This window comes from Balearica regulorum, chromosome Z, assembly GCF_011004875.1.
Source record: "Balearica regulorum gibbericeps isolate bBalReg1 chromosome Z, bBalReg1.pri, whole genome shotgun sequence".
Classification (NCBI taxonomy): domain Eukaryota; kingdom Metazoa; phylum Chordata; class Aves; order Gruiformes; family Gruidae; genus Balearica; species Balearica regulorum.
This window is the reverse complement of record NC_046220.1, coordinates 58295688-58312957: the sequence shown is the minus strand read 5'-3', so window position 1 is coordinate 58312957 and position 17270 is coordinate 58295688. Positions and strand designations below refer to the sequence as shown.

The following is a 17270-nucleotide window of genomic DNA, read 5'->3' as shown; positions in this document are numbered from 1 at the left end:
CATTTTTCATGCATCCAATTTGAATTGAGAAAGGTTGCATGCACCTCTTCACACTGGGGTGTGAAATTTAGCCCAGGACCAAGACAGCAGCTCCTACCACTGGAATCCTAATTGGTTTTTGAGTCTTTGCCAAAGGTAAAGCTACATAGGCTTTTGGTCACCACTTCCCCAAATACAGAGCAAAGTATTTATGTCTGGATAAGGATGAAATAAACAAAGCTGAACTTAAAAATATTCATTTGTACAAATTGGTTGAGCATTGCAGTAGGTTGCCTGGGAAGACTGCTGAAGCTGTGGCATGAGGTATCTCAGAACAGGTTAAAGAAACATCCATGGGGAACAAGGCAGCCAGTGCAAGGAGGTAGGGAAGGGCTCTCCGGGAGAGTTTCCTCTTGCATGAGGCATGCCTCACTGATGAACCATTACTAACTGAAAACGAAGCATGCAGCAGCCCAGGGATGGCTTGTGCTGAGGTACAGTGAATTCTTAAGTAGTTGAAGTGAGGCATTAGTTAGAGAGGTTGGGAGACACCAGAGGACACAAGCTCCAAAGGTTTAGACCCGGCTGTATCTTGATGTAATTCTGATACTTGCTGATGTCATTAGTCATGGAACAGTGTTGCTCTTTGACACAACCAGCAACAGTAAAATGTTATACAATCAGAAGGACAAGGTTACAAAGTAGTACAATGTTTATAACAATCTCAGTTGGCCTAGCCTTCATAAATATACCAAGATATTATTTTATGGTATTCATCTTTTCAGGGGAAAAGCAGTAGGCTTTCTGCAAAGTGAGAAGTTTAAAATATAACACATTTGTGGAAAGGTTGGATTTCCCCTTCGTACACACTGTTAAAGCATATCAAAGTTTTGTTTCCCTTACTTGAAAGGGCTAGTTGGAGCTCTTTGGAGAGCAATGATTGACTGCAAAGTCAAGTACAGACAGATTTGTATTTGAGATCATGAAAGGTGGGGGTTCTGAAACTCAGTTTGTTGATTACAGAATTTGTTTATGTGATAGCAAAGAGTCATATTGTCACCTGGACCGTTTATCATCCATTAGGTTTCGGCATAGTCCAAATTGCTGGTACTTGAGAGACTGGACCATCCACAGCTGGATCAGACAGTGTTTAAAATATGGTGCACAAGACAAAGCCTTATACACATTAAAAAACAAGGTAAGTTTTTACAAGGAAAAGCCACGAATATATTTGATCAGCTTTTTGAGACAATTGTGGCTTACCTGGAATTCCTGTTGCAGCCAGGTCCAGTAGACTGTGGTTTTAAGTTCAGATATTTCTTTGTCAAAACAAAAATTAATGTTGCACTTGGATTTTAGCTAAAGCTCTTTACAGCTTTTATTTCCTCTTCTTTCCCAGAAAGCTTTTTGGTTTTAAACAGTGTTGGTGTCCAAAAAATGTTAGATGCAGGACAGGCGTAAAAACCTGATAAGCAATGCCCCTCCTGGTCCCAAAGGCTCAAATAAAATGCCAGAACAAATCCAGTACATCAAAAGTTAGGAAGCCTACATCACAGGAGCTGTGCTGATCTCCTTGTGTTGCTTGACTAGCTGTTACATTGCAGCAGTGTGCAATGCCATGGTTCTGATCTTTCTGATACCTGCAGCCGTATGCTTGGGAAGATTTCAACAGCAGATCTTCACACTGATTTTTTTTTCCTTCTTCTCTTCAGGTTCAGTATGGAATTTTCCCAGATAATTTTACATTCAATATTTTGTTGGATTGTTTTATAAAGCAGAAGAAATATGAGGGTAAGAAAATATGTACCAATTTTGCATCCGTAGCTGTATGCTGTTGTATCTGCAGAGTCTTTCTTTGAATTAAAAACTTTTAGCCATATTTGCTCTGAAATCACCTTAAAAACATGCCTTCTCCTTCCTTTAAACTATTCTTCTGCATGTTTATATCTCATTTCTTTTGGCATTCATTATATAATTTTGAAACGTGCAGTTCAGAGTTTCTATTGTTATTAATCCCATTCCAAATTTAAACCAACTTCTACTGTTTTTACAAGTCTGATTTACATGGTAATGACATCATAGGAGTTATTAGTGACAATTAGAGTGTTATAGGAATCAAAATGCATATTGGTAGAGTTCATCTTACCTACTTTTAGCTATTCAAAAAGCTACATATCTAAACTGTCTAGACCTTCTGTCTGCCACTGGAGAGAGACAGCTATTCTGAATTGCCATGTTGAGGTGCTTGCCTTTCACTATTGACTGTTTAAGTGTTGAGATGAATAATTCTCTCATGTTTGAAAACAAATATTTTCATTTCACTGCAGGTTTTCTGGTGCTGTAGACTTGCAGTGAGCGTTTCTTTGCATAAGCCTCTCATAAAACAAATAACTGAAAGGGACAATAGAATTGCGGGACTTGTCTGTAGCTTTTATCATAAAGATTTTGCTAAATGGCAAATTATTTTATTTTGAGGGGCCCCCTCTCTGTGAATTCCCCCTTATTCCATCCATATTTCTTTTCTGTGACAGGCTCAAGGCCCTTTGTTTAACAAACTGTCCTTGCTGACAGGGAGTGTCACTGGAATTCCCTATGGAGCTCCTCTAAAGCACTGTTTACTGAATACAGTGAGTGCTGTGGGTGATCTGTGGCAGCATTTCTGCTCCATTGTACCCTTCTGTCACCTTAAGGGCAGTGAATTTAAGACAGTCCTCTCTTGTTTGTAATCTAAACACAAGAAGAAAGAAGTCATTTTTAGAGATTTTTTTTAAAACTGTTAATGACTGAAGGGCTGAGCAAAGAGGAGCCAATTGAAGAGTGTAGAGCTGAGTTTGGAAAGCTCCTTTGCTGTGGTCTCATTCTGTTTAACCTATTCTTCCTTCTCATAGTGTGTTTGAATAACCCAAGCGAGTAAGACTGATTCTATACTACCAGTCATAAGAAATCTTTAACTTTCTCCCTAACTTCAAAACATACTACAGTGATAAAGTATCAGTGAACATGAGTGGGTGTGAAAGGGAGCTGTGTAAATTTGCACTTGCTGATTATGTATTGTTTTCCTGCATAGATGCTGTGTCAGTAGTAACAGAGATCATGCTGCAAGAAAGTTTTGATGAATTGTCAACACAGCTTCTTTCTCTTTATGTTTTATACCAATACCTGGCAACCAAGTCTGAACATACGGTAAGCTGACCACATGCAAAATGATACACAAAGCCTCCGTTTCTAAGTGTCGTGGTGCAGTCAGTTGGGCAGTCAATCTTGAATATATTTTATTTCCCCTAAATTCCCTGGAAAAAAATAAATACTCTATTTTTTTTCGTTATTTTTACAAAAAGAAAAAAAAGAAATAACAAAATATGAAATCCATCAAATAACTTGTCACTCCTTTTGCTCCATTCTCTGAAAGGGAAGGTGTGTTGGGATTTTCAGATGTACTGTATGCCCATTGGAAGGTTATAAAATGACATTTCAGTTCAGTTCAAAAATGGCTCTATCAGTTAACTCAAAAAACCTGTGTCACCTATTGTATGGGACCCTGTTAAGTATTGCTCACCATTAGAGTTTAGTAATGGTGATGTTGCAGAATTATAAAGCATTTTCACTAGGACTTTTACTATACCATTTGGCTTTGAGTGTGTTGTTTGTAGTATGTATTTGTTTTAAAACTAGATTTGTTACATCTCTCCTGGCTCCAAGGATTAGGAGTTTCTTGTTCATATCTTGCTTGCTTAATGCCAACATGATAGTTCAGGCTTTTGGAAATGGCATTATTCTACCTTTGCGGAAGGGGCTCAGTTAGGTGTCAGCAAAGGGTTCTGCCATGTCCATCACTTTAGGCAGCAACTTTTCATGTAGTTTGGCACAAGTCTTGAATAGCATGGTGTCATCCTTAAGGAAAATGCTGAAAGCCTCCATTTGTCTTACATGAAGCATCTTCCAAAATGTGTATTACAGATACATTAAGGTTTTACTCAATTGTATTGTAATTTCAGTTTTCACTACAGAAAGCAGGTATCTGTCTTTGCCCTGTTTTGTATTCTCCTTCATTCCCCAGAAGTCAAGTGTGCTTGATCACTTGTATATGGAAAGCAGAGTGACCAAAATCTCATTTTCCCATTGTGTTTGTCTGTGTGTATCCTCACTGCAAAGACGAGCACTTGTCAGTATGTATTGCATTTCGTGAAAGCTGAATATGCAAGCAAGGGTGATGTGGACATACAACGCATTTGAGGCAAGCATATTTATATAGCTGTGACTTATTTAATATGCATTTTGAAATAACCCCATCCAAAGACAGCAATAAGCCATATCTTTATATGTGTACACTATACAGAGTACCATTCAACATCTCATAATGTTCAGTACCAATTTTCTGTGCTTGATTTAAGAAGCGGGGATAGACAATTATGAGATCTGCTCCGCTACTCCTGAAAATCCCATTCCCTTTTCCCAAGGTGTGAGACAGGTCGGCCAGTGTCTTGTTGCAGACAGGCCCTTGGCTGTACCTTAGGGTTCATTAGCCTGATTAAATGTTTTTTAACTTTGAGAGCTGAATCTTGGGCAATCGGACTATGTTAGTCTTTAGTGTGTATAGCAGTGGTGATAGAGAGCTTCCATTTTTCTGCCGTTGCAAACACCACAGCCTGACTGGTCTTAGCTCTCCCCAGAAAGTTTTCTCCTTGACTGCTGCAGACAATCAATTCGATTGCTACCTTCCACTGCATAAGTGTTAAGTTCTTGCAGCTCCTCCATCTCTTGGAGCCAAATGGGCTAGCTCCCGAAAGAACCTAGACTGCTAAAAGCCCTGTTTTTCCTGTTGCATCTGATTTTCCTGTAACATTCATCTGGAGTGCTGAATTCAGCACAAAACAGCCCTATCTTCTTGTATCCCTTTTCTGGGTCAGGCAAATACCTTGCGTGGCTGTCAGGTGATGATATTTTGCGTCAGATGGTAACATGCAAATTCTTGTAAGCATCTGAACAGAGACACAAAAAAATGCCATACCTTGAAAAGACATCTCTGAATAATACATTAAACCACAAAGTCCAACCTTTGTGCTTTTTAAGACTCAGTGTACCTCAGGGAGTTTTTCAGAAAACTTCTTCCTTTCACCAGGGATATTTGTTTCAGGTCATAATGTAATAAACAGGACAGTGAAGTGCCCTGCCACAAACAGCATGTGTTAGAGAGTCAGACTTCCTCCAATCTATTGTCTTTTATAGCTCCTTTTTCCTCATTTTCTTACCATTGGGAGTTGTTCAGCTCCTTTCACTTGCAGTAGAGAGACATTTATCCTTGATGTTTGTGCTTCTCTGGTCTTGAAAAATGTACTGTACTGTCCCACAACAAAACAAAAATCACACTACTCTTGTGGTTTTAATGTACTTACTGATTGTGTGCCCTTCTTTAGCCATCACTGGTGGTCTGGCTCAGACAGCCAGTACTTCTCTAGCTGGAGAGACAGCTGTACTTTTAATCCTGGGTCATACAGTGGTCTTGGTGACTTGCATGTGTTCTTTTCACGGAGCAGATTTCGGACTCATAGCAGCCATTAGCGGCATATTCTTCTCCCAGCATTTACCTGTCCTAGTGAGGGATAATGGAACATATATCTTACTTACCACATACTTAAAAGAAAAGGCTGCTGTAGTACAGAAGCCATGTCATTTTTTTCTTCAGCAGTGTTAGCCTGAATCAAGTGGTAAGACATACAGGACAGAGACAGAGTTTGGCCAATGTAAATCAGTGTAACCCTCTGTCCTGAAGGAAATGCACTAATTGACTTCCATGCAAAATCTCAACCACTCACATTTTACTGTCTTCTGGAAAGAGAGGTGTTCCTCAGTATAACATGTAGTATTCCTCAGGATATACATACTGTAACTCTGTGAACACTAGACATGTTTAATGATTCTTTATTGCTAAGGCATCTGATGAAAGCCACATGTGCTGTCTTTGGCTGCTGCTGTTTTATGTTTGTGTTTGTCAGGTAACACACAGTTTACATTATTTGCAGTGGGAAGAGGAGAGAAATCTTGGAGCATCACTAGTGCTTACGGGTCTAAAGCAAACAAGCACTGTGGGCTTTAGCTCCCAGCTGTATGGCTATGCATTCCTTGGTAAGTTTTACCTACCTCACAGTCATCTTTTCCACTTGTCTTCAGTGACTGAATTAACTTGGCATCTTTGCTTTATTTAAATGTAATCAAGGAAAAGGCTAAGAAAAAAAAAGGCAGAAATAATGGAAAGAGCAATTTTGGAGTTAAGATTGAATCTGTTTGTAAGCCTGGAGGATAATACTGTTTTGAATGGTATGCCCTTTATCAGACAGCTTCAGAACCTCCTTTAGGACTCCCTGCAGGTTTGGATTGGCAGCTGAAAGAAAGAAGACATTCTTAAAGTTCAGTAGGGTTGGTTTGTTTGTGGACCAACAAATCTGAAAAAAAAAAAACCCACCCAAAAGTACAGAGTTCTATAACACAAATTCAAGGTTATGGACAATAGACTCTTTTTCCAGTTAGTGAGCTTCTTAAAATAATCTTTGAACCTCAAGAAGTTCAGAGAGCACAGCCTGAAAATACCATGTTTAGAACACTTACTACTCATTGTAAATTTAATGTTTGTGTTGTGAACAGCAGATAGTGGTGCCTTTATCCTGTATCTGTTAAGGAGTCTTCACTGCTAATACTATGTTATTAAAGAGCAGTTAGATCAGAGTATATCCAGAATTGAAGGGAAGGGGAATGGGGAATGGGGTAATTCTTGAATTTCCTCTGATCTTTAGAGGAATATAGTGCAGATAGGTTTTGTCCTTCTCCATAAAATTATTGTTTACTTGAAAGTAATTAAAATTTATGATTATGCAGTTGTTCCATTACTGCATTATATTTTATTCTAGAATTTATTGAGGGTAATAAAAGGTGGACTTGTTCTTAAAATTTGGCCTCAAAATACAATGTGTAGTGGTAGAGTTATGATGCTGATTTGGATTTGTCGTGACTGTAGGACAAAAAAATGATTTTCAGTCAAAAAGGAGGATTCACAAAAATGTGAAAATTAATTTGAAAGCAGGATTTTCCATAAAGCTTTGTTACCCAATGGAGATACTGATACAAATAGGGACTTTGCTGTCCAGTTGGCATTCAGTTTGGGGTGTTTTTTCTATCATATAGATTGGTTGAGTAGTGGCTATATTTCAAAAATGCACTTCACTGTTGTCTGTGAGCAGTAGTACTTGTTCCATGACATTGACATTCAGTAGATCAAAAGCTATTTACTGTTATGTCATGTTTCCACAGTCTTGCCAACACTAATGGAACTGACCTCTGAGAGAGTGAAAGATGTCTACAGGCACAGAGTGGCCTCAAGCACCTCAGCCATTTTAATTTAGCCAGAGTCCATAAGCTTTGTCTGTGCACTCAGTACCTTGCTTTTCCTAAACGGTTCTTTTCCATGTAAAGAAGAGTAAGATGTGTTTCGTAGTTTTATGTCATTATAGCCAGAGTGCAGATTAGATTGAGAGCTTGGATACAACTCCTGTAACATACACTAAAGTGGTATTATTTGTTACATTGACAATGACAAAATCAAAACCTTAGAGTGACAGTCATTGTAAATTAGTACTCAGCAACTGCAATACCGTAATATGTACATTTCCTCTATTATGTAGGAATTCTGTGTTCTTTAGTAATTACTGTCAGAAGAAAAGTCACATTGTCAGCGGTGCTGCGCATCACAGGTCCTGCTAAAGTCTGTGAAGACCTCATTGCACAAAATGTCCTAAATCCAGAACCAAAATTTCATTTTGGCAGGTCTCCGATATTTCCTCTCAGGAAGCTCCAGCAGATATAGGGGTACTAAGCTGTATAGTTAGTCAGAGCGTGTGCTGTAAATGCCATACAGTCTGGCCATGACATATGTGTGAGTAGACCCTAAAGGCCCCAGAGGTGAGTCCAGAGCCTCAGATTTAGTGCACATGTGCTGCACAGTCAGTCCCTGAAGGCTGAGGAGACATTTGTCTGAGATCTTCAGACATCCTGCTCAGAGCTGCTGTTACAACTGCCAGACAACCAGAAAACCTGATGACGTTTCATCTTTTCCATCTGGACAAAATTTCTAGGCGAGGCAGGAGGGGGAATGGGAAGAACCAGAAATAAACATGTAATAGCTGTGAAGTTGGGCAAAAAGAAGGCACCTTCTTAAATCAGGTAATAGCATTTCTGTCAGAGCAGCTTTGTAGAAGAGTGTGTTGTTTTTAGCACAGAAGCTGCTTCTGAAAAACAGAGCCAGCCCATATGGGTTCTGTTAAGACTGAAGTGTTGAAGTACAAATGCTGAAGTATTTTTTTGTCACAGGGAAAGTGGAATTCAATAAAGGGCTAAGAGCTGTATACAATCTAATGCCGCTGATGTGGACACCTGGATACTTGAATAGAGCCTTGCAAGTGATGGAGAACGTGGCTTCATTGTCAGGGGACAGCAAAATCTGCAAAGAAGCTGTAAGTATGAAGGCTATAACCGGCTGAACAAAAGGAATTTCATACAAGCCAAACTGCAGTAAAACTTGTGAATTCTGTGCCTTACTAATGAGAAGAGGCCTAGCAATACTTGAGAGGTCTTTGGAAGACAAAAGCAAGTAGTAATGCTTAGAACAGAACCACTGCTTCAGTTGATGAGCCAGTGATGATGTCTACTCACATGTCCTGTGGAGTGTCTGTTATTGCCACAAACCATTTAAGTATGCTTCTTAAGCTTTCCCCTCCCTACAGAGACATCTGGGTCTGTGTCATAGGAAGCACACATCTGTGGGGATGAGAAGACACCTTTGTTTCCCAAGCTTTTGAACTCATTCAGAGACATACTTCTTAGCAGTGAGGATGAAATATCACATCTTGTTCCTCTCCTGGCTAATTCCATGTTTTCTGTGCCCTCTGACATGATACTGTCCTGAGTGATACTGGTCCAAAAACAGTACAGAGTGATTTCTAGAAGGGTTGTATCCTCATTTTGGGAGGATGGATAGGTTCGATCCATTTGTGAGGTCAGCACTGACTAAGGGACTTGGGGCTTAGGAGTGCTGTGGGGCATCAGGCTGATCCTGGAATCAGACAGCTTAGGAGAAGTAAATTAGGAAATCATCACCACATGGACTGGAGCATACAACCAGCTCTGAGGTCTCACCTCCTCTTCTTGGTACTCCTTCCTGAAGGTGTCTTTGGTGATAGGAGTCTCCCTTTTGCTAGCATCACTACTAGGCTTACAGTCTCTGCATTTCCCTTGGCAAACAAAGGCCAGGGCACTGCTCAGCAGGTTCTCCCATCTGTTGCTCCATGCTCAGAAGCAGGTCTGTATAATACGGGACAATGCAAGGAGTAAAGTATCACATCTGCAGCTTCCACCATTGTGAGTTACCTCTTCAGGTGTGTGGTTTGGGGGATTTCTTCCTTACTCCAGGTTTGGAGTTTTTTCACTTGTTTTTTGGGGTTTTTTGTTTGTTTGTTTTCTTAAAAACCCTGACAAATTAGGGAACTCTTAGCTTGCTCTGGATGGTAGATGAACATCCTTGTGTTGAAACAAGGCTGTATCTGTCTGTGATACAAGACATCCATAGAAGATCCCTCCCTTCAGTACTTAAACTGTAAAAATAGTAAACACTAGCAATATCTAGCAATGCTTTTTTTGCAGAGACACTTTATACTGTGTTAAGTGAATAGCTAAGAACTTACAAAATAAGGTTGTTACTGATTACTCACTAATGCTGCAAGCGTCTTTATACAAATTCAGTAGTAGAGCCACATAGAAACTTCCCTGAAGAGATACTTGGCCTCATTTGGATTTTAGGTAGCAATGTATAAACATTAGTGAGAGTCACATAATTTTCACCATGCTGAGAACCAAGAGCAGGCCTGGATAATTTTTTCTCTGTGCATTTTTGTGACCCCAACACAGAAAGGAAAATAGGGAAAATATGTTGGTCCGTGTCCTTATCTGGTATAAAGTAATTACAGTGTGTTGATTTGCATCATCTGGCATTTTGTACCTAAATGTTCATGAAGATTTTATTATTAAAATCCGTATTACTGTTTCCAACTAAAATGCAGTATTCCTTAGGGTGAAGGACTAAGAGCACTGACCAGGTCAGTATCAGGTCAGTCAACTTCCACTGAATTCAGCAGCAGATATGATGGAAACAACCTCAAGTGCCTTTTTTCCTGTAGTATCCTGGGCCTCTCTCGGGGAGGACTAGGTTGACCATTACACAAGTCTCATAAATCCTTATCATAGCACTGAGAAGTACAGTCCATGTTACAAGTCATTGTCCTTGCATGCCTGCACAATCACAGAGTTACTTGAGAAAGACACGGCCCTTGTTTTGCAAACTTGGTTCTTTTCCAAAATGTAAGACTATTTTCTTGCTTAAGAAATTTCATTATCTAAAAGGGAAGTTTTCAAAGCAGCTTTTTAAATTGTGCAGTTTTGGTGTAAATATTTTCAAGTGATTTGCCCAATCATTATCAATCACTTTTCTTTCAGACTTTAAGCTTCCATTCATTTCTGACTAGAAGGGTGTCTCTTTTCTCTCTGCCATTACTATCTTAACATAACAAATACTGTTTTAGTATTGTGCTATATTGTTTAACTGTGAACAAGCAAGACAAGTTTTGTTTTTTTCAATTGTCTGAGAAAGTCTCTAAATAAGTGTATGTATTTTGAAGCACATTATTATTATTTCATTGCTTATTTCATCCTGTTTCAATACTGCTAGTTTAAAGATCACATTTCAGTGTCAAGAATGTTATTGCAAAAAAGCCTAATTTTATTCCTTTAGCATTATATACTTATGCTAGGAAAATGAAACCTTATTCCTTTAGCATTATTTACTTATGCTAGGAAAATGAAACCTTATCAAGATCCCTTTTCCTTGGAGAAAGCATCACAGATTCAAAGGTTACATCGAGTTACTTCATCCTACTGATAAACATTCAGAATTAAGATTCATGGAAAGGTAACAGCTCTTTGCATTTGTAAAAGCTGAACTTTAAAATGCAGACAACCTGCATCCAATAATTCCAGTTATGGAGATCATCTTATTCCCAAAACAGCAGCAGCATCCTTATCGCAGTTCCATCTTTTGCATCAATAATACATACAGAAATAATTTGCCAAGTCCCTTAGTGAAGCTAATGCATTCTTTTGATACAACTGCAGTTAGATTAGGAGAGGGTGGTTCTCTAACTACCTTGAAAGAAAAAACATGAAGAGACCAGAGGTGTCACAGATTAAAAATATACCTATACCAATATATTATATGCCTGCATTTCCATTTTTCCTGTTAAATTATCAAATTAATTATAGGAATGAATGTTCTTGTTGCTTGAAGAGGTGATTTCCAGGCTTCTTTTCACCACAGAGGTTTTGAGATGATCTATTAGAGATTATATTGTTCAAACATTCCACAGTAATATCTTTATTTAGATGTATCTGTGATTGTGTATCATGCTAGTGCTGTTATCACTGTGACTACCATTTCACATTAATATTTATGGCTGGATATCAGACCAAGAGGAGACATTAGCCTAATGCCTGACAGATCTGCAAATACCAGTCAACATCTGAGTCACAGGGAGTTTTACCATTGACAGGGAGTGTGGGCGTTGTTCTGTTGCAGTGATTTAATGTCCAGCCTCAAAGGTCCCAAGTACAGTACAAAATTCTTCCAAGAATGTCCCATTTCCTTTTAGAATTTGGTTTTCTTTTTATCATACACAAAAGTCATCTCAAAATACATGGTAACTCGGGGAGTCATTTGTAAATGTGACAGTGGTATTACTCAGATTGTATTTCCAAACTGTTTATGCTAACAATGACAAATGTAATTGTTCAGATTGATGCCCTGGAGACCATTTTGCAGTCTGCCCTTGAAGCAAAACCTGGTCCAGAATCAACTGAAGAAGTCAAGGAATTAGAACAGAAATCACAGTGTGCAGAATCAGAAGAAACAGAGCAGTCCAAAGCATCTGAGTACTACAACCGATTCAAGGTAAGAGTTTCATTTATCTAAATATCCTAAGCTGTAGTAGATCTCCATAATATATACTAGTTTATATATGCGCTGGCTTATTATGGCTAGGAGACTGACACATCTTCAGTGTATCAGGAGTCCTACCTGGCATTTTTAAAACTGATGTCACCTTACATTTTCACTTCTTCAAACAGGAAGTAGCAGCATACAAAGACATAAATGCTCAAGGCCACTTGTCTTTTGTCTGTCTGCTGGGATTTTATCTTCACTTTTCATACATCAAAATGATAAATCCAATCCTGTTTGTGAAAGTGGTATGTCATTAGAGATCCATTATCTGACCTTGCGTGGACTCTTGCTCATTAAAATAAATTGTAATAGGCATGAGACCATCCTGAATTTATTGTCCATTTGTATGTGATATGAATAAGTAGGAATGTTGCATCCTATACTTTCAGTTTGGGATGTTAAGTAAGGATATATCATCTCCCTTTTATCTTTAGGTCATCATGCTGCTGATAATATGAAACAAAAGTTCATTAGGGCACAGCTATATGAGTGCATTTTATTTGATCTTCTTATAGCTATATAACGAGCTCATTTTATTTTATCATCTCTGATTTGCGCTGTGGTTAAAAAAAAATACCACAGGTTGAAACTAATCTGGCTTACGGTTCCAGGAGCAGTACTCTTTCCGTAGTCCATTAGTTTCCATTGGTGCTGTCAAGACCTTGGACAGTTGTTCTGGATACAGGCCATTGTTCTTCTAAAGAAATTTCAGAAGTTAAAAGACTGGTATCCTATGGTTTCACCTCACATACACACACTTTTCCTTTCTTCAATTTTTATTTACATAAATTATTTGCCACTAATCTTAGGTATTAAACTTGTTTTGTAGGCACTTAGAACTTTTTAATTAAAGTGTTTGGGAATCACTGGGTGCTCAGCATGTGATAACTAATGCCTGGATGAATTACAGTGAATTAGGTAAACACAAGTGCCCTTTGAAGGAGGGAGTGAGACATTTTTATGAGTCTCATTGTCTATCTATTGTCTAGCCTTAAAGAAAATAATACAGAGTGCTGAAAACAAGGCCTAAATGTCAAATTGGGGCCAGACTAGTGCCAAGAGGGTAGTTTTCTTCCCGCTTCAACCTTTCCACAAGTTCCATAATTAACCCAGTTCATGTGTTCCCTGGTGTGGCAGTGAGTGCCCTGACTTTGAGCTGACAGACTACATACAGTCCCAATGCTTAGCTCTAAGCTCTCACTAGAAAAACCTGAATATAAGAAAGACATAGTCCTCATGTGAAGTCTAGGCAATGGTAATTTATATGTAAATAAGCCACAATTTCCAGTTATCTGGATGAGAAAAGGGAGTCTTAAGTCAGAATGCCATTTTAGCTAAGCCTGATAGAGCTCTCAGACTCTTCTCTCAAATCCATTAGGCCAGCACCAGTCTGTCTTCCTAGTTGAAGCCCTGTATACCTACAAGTGTAGTTCACAGCACAGAGAAGTCCTCTAGAAATCCTTACAAGTCTGAAGGAAGGTGGCAGCTCTGAAGCAATGTGGTGATGTTGGCGTTCACAGCTACTGTCCCAGCACAGATCATCTGGCTCTCATGTGATGTAACCCCAACACAGGATTTGCACTTCTGCTGCTGAAAAAAACCACTTTGGTTGCACTTTGTCCAGCCATGCATTAGCTAGCATGTCCCAGTCCTTCTCCATGAGCTCAAAACCAATTGCTTCTGTCTGCTGCTTTCCCACTTATCTTTCACAAGTCATATACCTGGGTATGTGAGGGAAAAACATGTAGATTTGCTCCAGACTTACAGTTCTAGTCTAGAACTGTAGCTTGTTCTGCATGGCTTTTATACACATAGTTGGACTCCATTTCTCATGCCAACCTTCAGACAAGCCATTTGAAAAATGGCTGAAAAAACCATTGCAGCCTAACAGATATGATGCATGAGAGGCAGCATGTCCTTAACTTCCACTAAAGCAAACAGGACTTGAGGACATTTGGCTTTTTCCTGATAAAGCCTTTAGAGCTGTAATTTAGACTCTCTGTCTGACACTGTCGTTCATATTGTAATTACTTGTTTTCAGATCCTGTATTCTGAGGCTCACTACGCAGTACGGTGTTCCTCAGGCAATTCCTTCCATCTGTGTCAATGATCAGTGGGCAAGCATTTCGTCACATAAATGCTGGGAACACCCTCTCTAAAAGTGGTGCTGCTTCTCTGTCTGCCTGAAGACCCCTGGAGACTACTTACAAAAATCAATGATTTAGCCACTTACGAATGTTCTCTTTTGGTACCTGCAGGACATAGAGCCTGCTACTTTCCTAAATTAGCTTCACTAATGTATCGCAGCAGAGCAGGGGAGATTCCAGGAGTTCAGTGGTACTGGTAATGGTTTAGGAGAGAAGTCCTGCTAATTTCCAGTCTGTTGCCTTTCTCTAGTTCAGTTTCATACTGTTCAGGTTCAGTGCGTAAACCCCCTTTTCAGCACATCATTGGTAGTGGTTAGTAGGGAGAGTGTGAAGGATCTAAACTAGTTATGTTTAAACTGAAAATCTAATCTGTAAACATGAGTATAGTTGTCAGGTTCCTTCCGCAGACCCAAGCTGTACACAGTCTCCTCATGTTTCTCACCAATACGTGTTGTATACTTACATCTCAAACAAAATAGAGATGAATACACTTAAATATTACTGAGTTTTGGTTTAGTCCATTAGCTTCAAAGCCATTGGTTTCATCTTCATTCTGTATCATTAAATAAAAAATCAGAGCGCTGAATACCCAAGCACCTCAGATCTGCATGCCTAGCAGTTTAAAGAGTCTTTAATCTGCTGACTGTCCAGTTCAAACCTTCAGGGGTCTGGCAAAACACAACAACACCTGCAGTTGTGTTGGTTAAGGTAAAGAGAAATGGAGAGGCCTCAGAGGGGACATTGTAGTTTCCTGCGTAAGAACAAGGCAGAGCCTCAAGATAGGAGCTATGAGACAATGCCTTTGCACATTATTGCCAGTGTGGGCTGGGTAAGAGGAACACTGTGGGCCAGCAGCATGCACGTAAGTTTTCAGTGATAGCAGGAAGTGGAAGTTTGGATATCTGCATGGCCCCAGAATTGCCATTTTGTTTGGAGGTGAACGATCCCCACATCTTCTTTCCATCAAGCTGCAATACAAAACAATAGGCTTTATTGAAAGGGCCCAGGAAAAAGGCATGGATGTGCCTTTCTTTAGGACATGTACTTAGTTTAAACAATTCTGCAAGTGCTGGGCTCAGTAACATGATTTATTTAAAAGAACAATCAGGAAAAATGTGTTGCCACATAATGAGTGAGCAAGTAAAGAATCTGCCAGTGCCATGTCCTCTTTCTCACCAGGAAACTCATCCTTGGTTGTGTATCTGCACTTTTAAGGCAATTAATCAGATTGTTAGTGAGCCATCAGGCTAAAGGTTCCAGAAACAGTATCACTGGATGATTCATCATCTGAAGTGAATTAACATTTTTATGCTGCATGAAATCTAGATAAGTAAAGCTCAGAAAAGAAATACTGCACAGTTTCTTACTGAAGCTCTGCTCTTAGTTTCAGTATAGAATATACCTGAAAAAATATCCCTTGCTTTAGCACTACTGTGCAGTCTGTGTAAGCATAGTCAAGCCTCAAATCACAGTAGCTGTTGGGAAGAAAAATTGTGGGAGTTACTTAGTATGCAGTTAGCAAGAGAGCATTTAAAGTGCTGTGCATCTGTTGAGAGGGATGCTAATGCAGGCAGTGTGGAGCAAATCATTCAATCTGTTTTGAGATAAGACACAAAACCAAAGTGTTTATATTTATTGTAGTTGACTGGTCGGCTGATCTTTGTTAATACCAGATAACTACACTTGGAAAAATAAAGAGAATTTCAGTGGCTGGTGAAAATGAAACTTCATTGTTTTAGTTTTATTGCTCAAAAAAATTATTCTAGAGGTTAGCATTTCAAAAAATGGTACCAGCTACGACAGTTGAAACCCTTTGCTGGGATAAAATAGTTACCAGGCCTGTATAGCCCAGCTAATAGCTTCAAACAGTGATGTATTGGTTGTTATAGGGAGGTATTTTGTGGCTGATTATTTTGTGACTGACTGGCGCTCTCCTTCTCACACCCCACCAAATCCCTTTTTATGACAGGAGCTGTACTCTAAGCTGCATTCACTTGGCAAGGTTGAACCTGAAAGCCTGTTAACCCTGACCACCCAACTTGTCAAGGAAAAGCTGCCAGCATGTGAAGTGGAAGACATCGCAAAACATGAGCAGAAGCTGAAGGAGTGGGAGCAAGAACAAGCACTTCTCATTGAGAGAGAGAGAGAGTTGAGAGAAAAGGCTAAGCAAGAAATGGAAGCTAGGAAGCTAGCTAAAGCATCTGCTTAGTACTGGAACTCAAAGACTACTGTAGTGGTATGCATTCCTCAGTGAACTGAAGTGCTCACCATTATTATTTCACTTCAATCCTGCTGTAAGTGTGACTATATGTGACTGCTATATGCAAATTAAACTTTTCCCAGTTTGCCTGTTTCCTGAAGTAAAGCACATGTGGTTTAGAAATCTTCATGCTGTGCATGATATATTTTCCTCCTACCATCAGCCAGGCAGGGGGTGGGATGGAAACAACACAAAGAAACAAAGGCATAAGAAGTAGCTTGCCTGTGATGAAAGGTGTAGAGGGAACAAAAGAGGGAAGAATTTCAAACACAAGTTGTTTCAGTGAGGGTTTCTCACAGGAAAGAATGCCTTGGCTACTCTGAATTTCAAACACTAAGAGGATTAACGTATATTGATTGCCTTTTTTTTTTTTTTCCCCAACCCATTGGAAAATTCAGGCTACTGTACATGGCATTGGAAGCCTGTTTTTAAAACTACTTTTGAAGAGTTTCTGCCTAGTGAGTTAGGACTTGTACAGGCACTCAGATGTGCCTTTCCTGTGAGGACTTTACGAGTGCTGTTCTGCTCCATTTTTAAGGTCAGTAGGGAAACACGCACAATCACCTCTGCACACACCAAGGAGCCTCATACTGCAGTGCAGTTTCCTTTTATATTCTGGGCGCTGTTTCATGTTTTGACCTAATTCCCTTCTTGTCTCAGCTGTGTATACAGTCCCATTCCCCTTTCTTCAGATTGGTAAAACAATGTAGCTATTCACACAGAGCACAAGGAAACAGCAAGGGAGCAAAGCATCATAGTGCATTGGTTGTGGGATGCATCAGCATCGCTC

The 17270-nt window shown here is 39.4% G+C and overlaps 1 protein-coding gene across 2 annotated transcripts in view; it reads left to right on the top strand.

Moving 5' to 3' along the window:
• MRPS27 (mitochondrial ribosomal protein S27) overlaps positions 1–16573 on the top strand; it is a 50251-nt gene extending 33678 nt beyond the window's left edge. For both annotated transcript variants that reach the window (XM_075740567.1, XM_075740566.1), the window contains exons 5-11: positions 1063–1177; positions 1692–1770; positions 3047–3162; positions 6000–6102; positions 8338–8480; positions 11867–12022; positions 16190–16573. In XM_075740567.1, coding sequence (XP_075596682.1) covers positions 1063–1177; positions 1692–1770; positions 3047–3162; positions 6000–6102; positions 8338–8480; positions 11867–12022; positions 16190–16429 — 952 coding nt within the window. In that variant the 3' untranslated portion in view covers positions 16430–16573. The remainder of the gene's footprint in view (positions 1–1062; positions 1178–1691; positions 1771–3046; positions 3163–5999; positions 6103–8337; positions 8481–11866; positions 12023–16189) is intronic.
• The last annotated feature ends 697 nt before the right edge of the window (positions 16574–17270 follow it).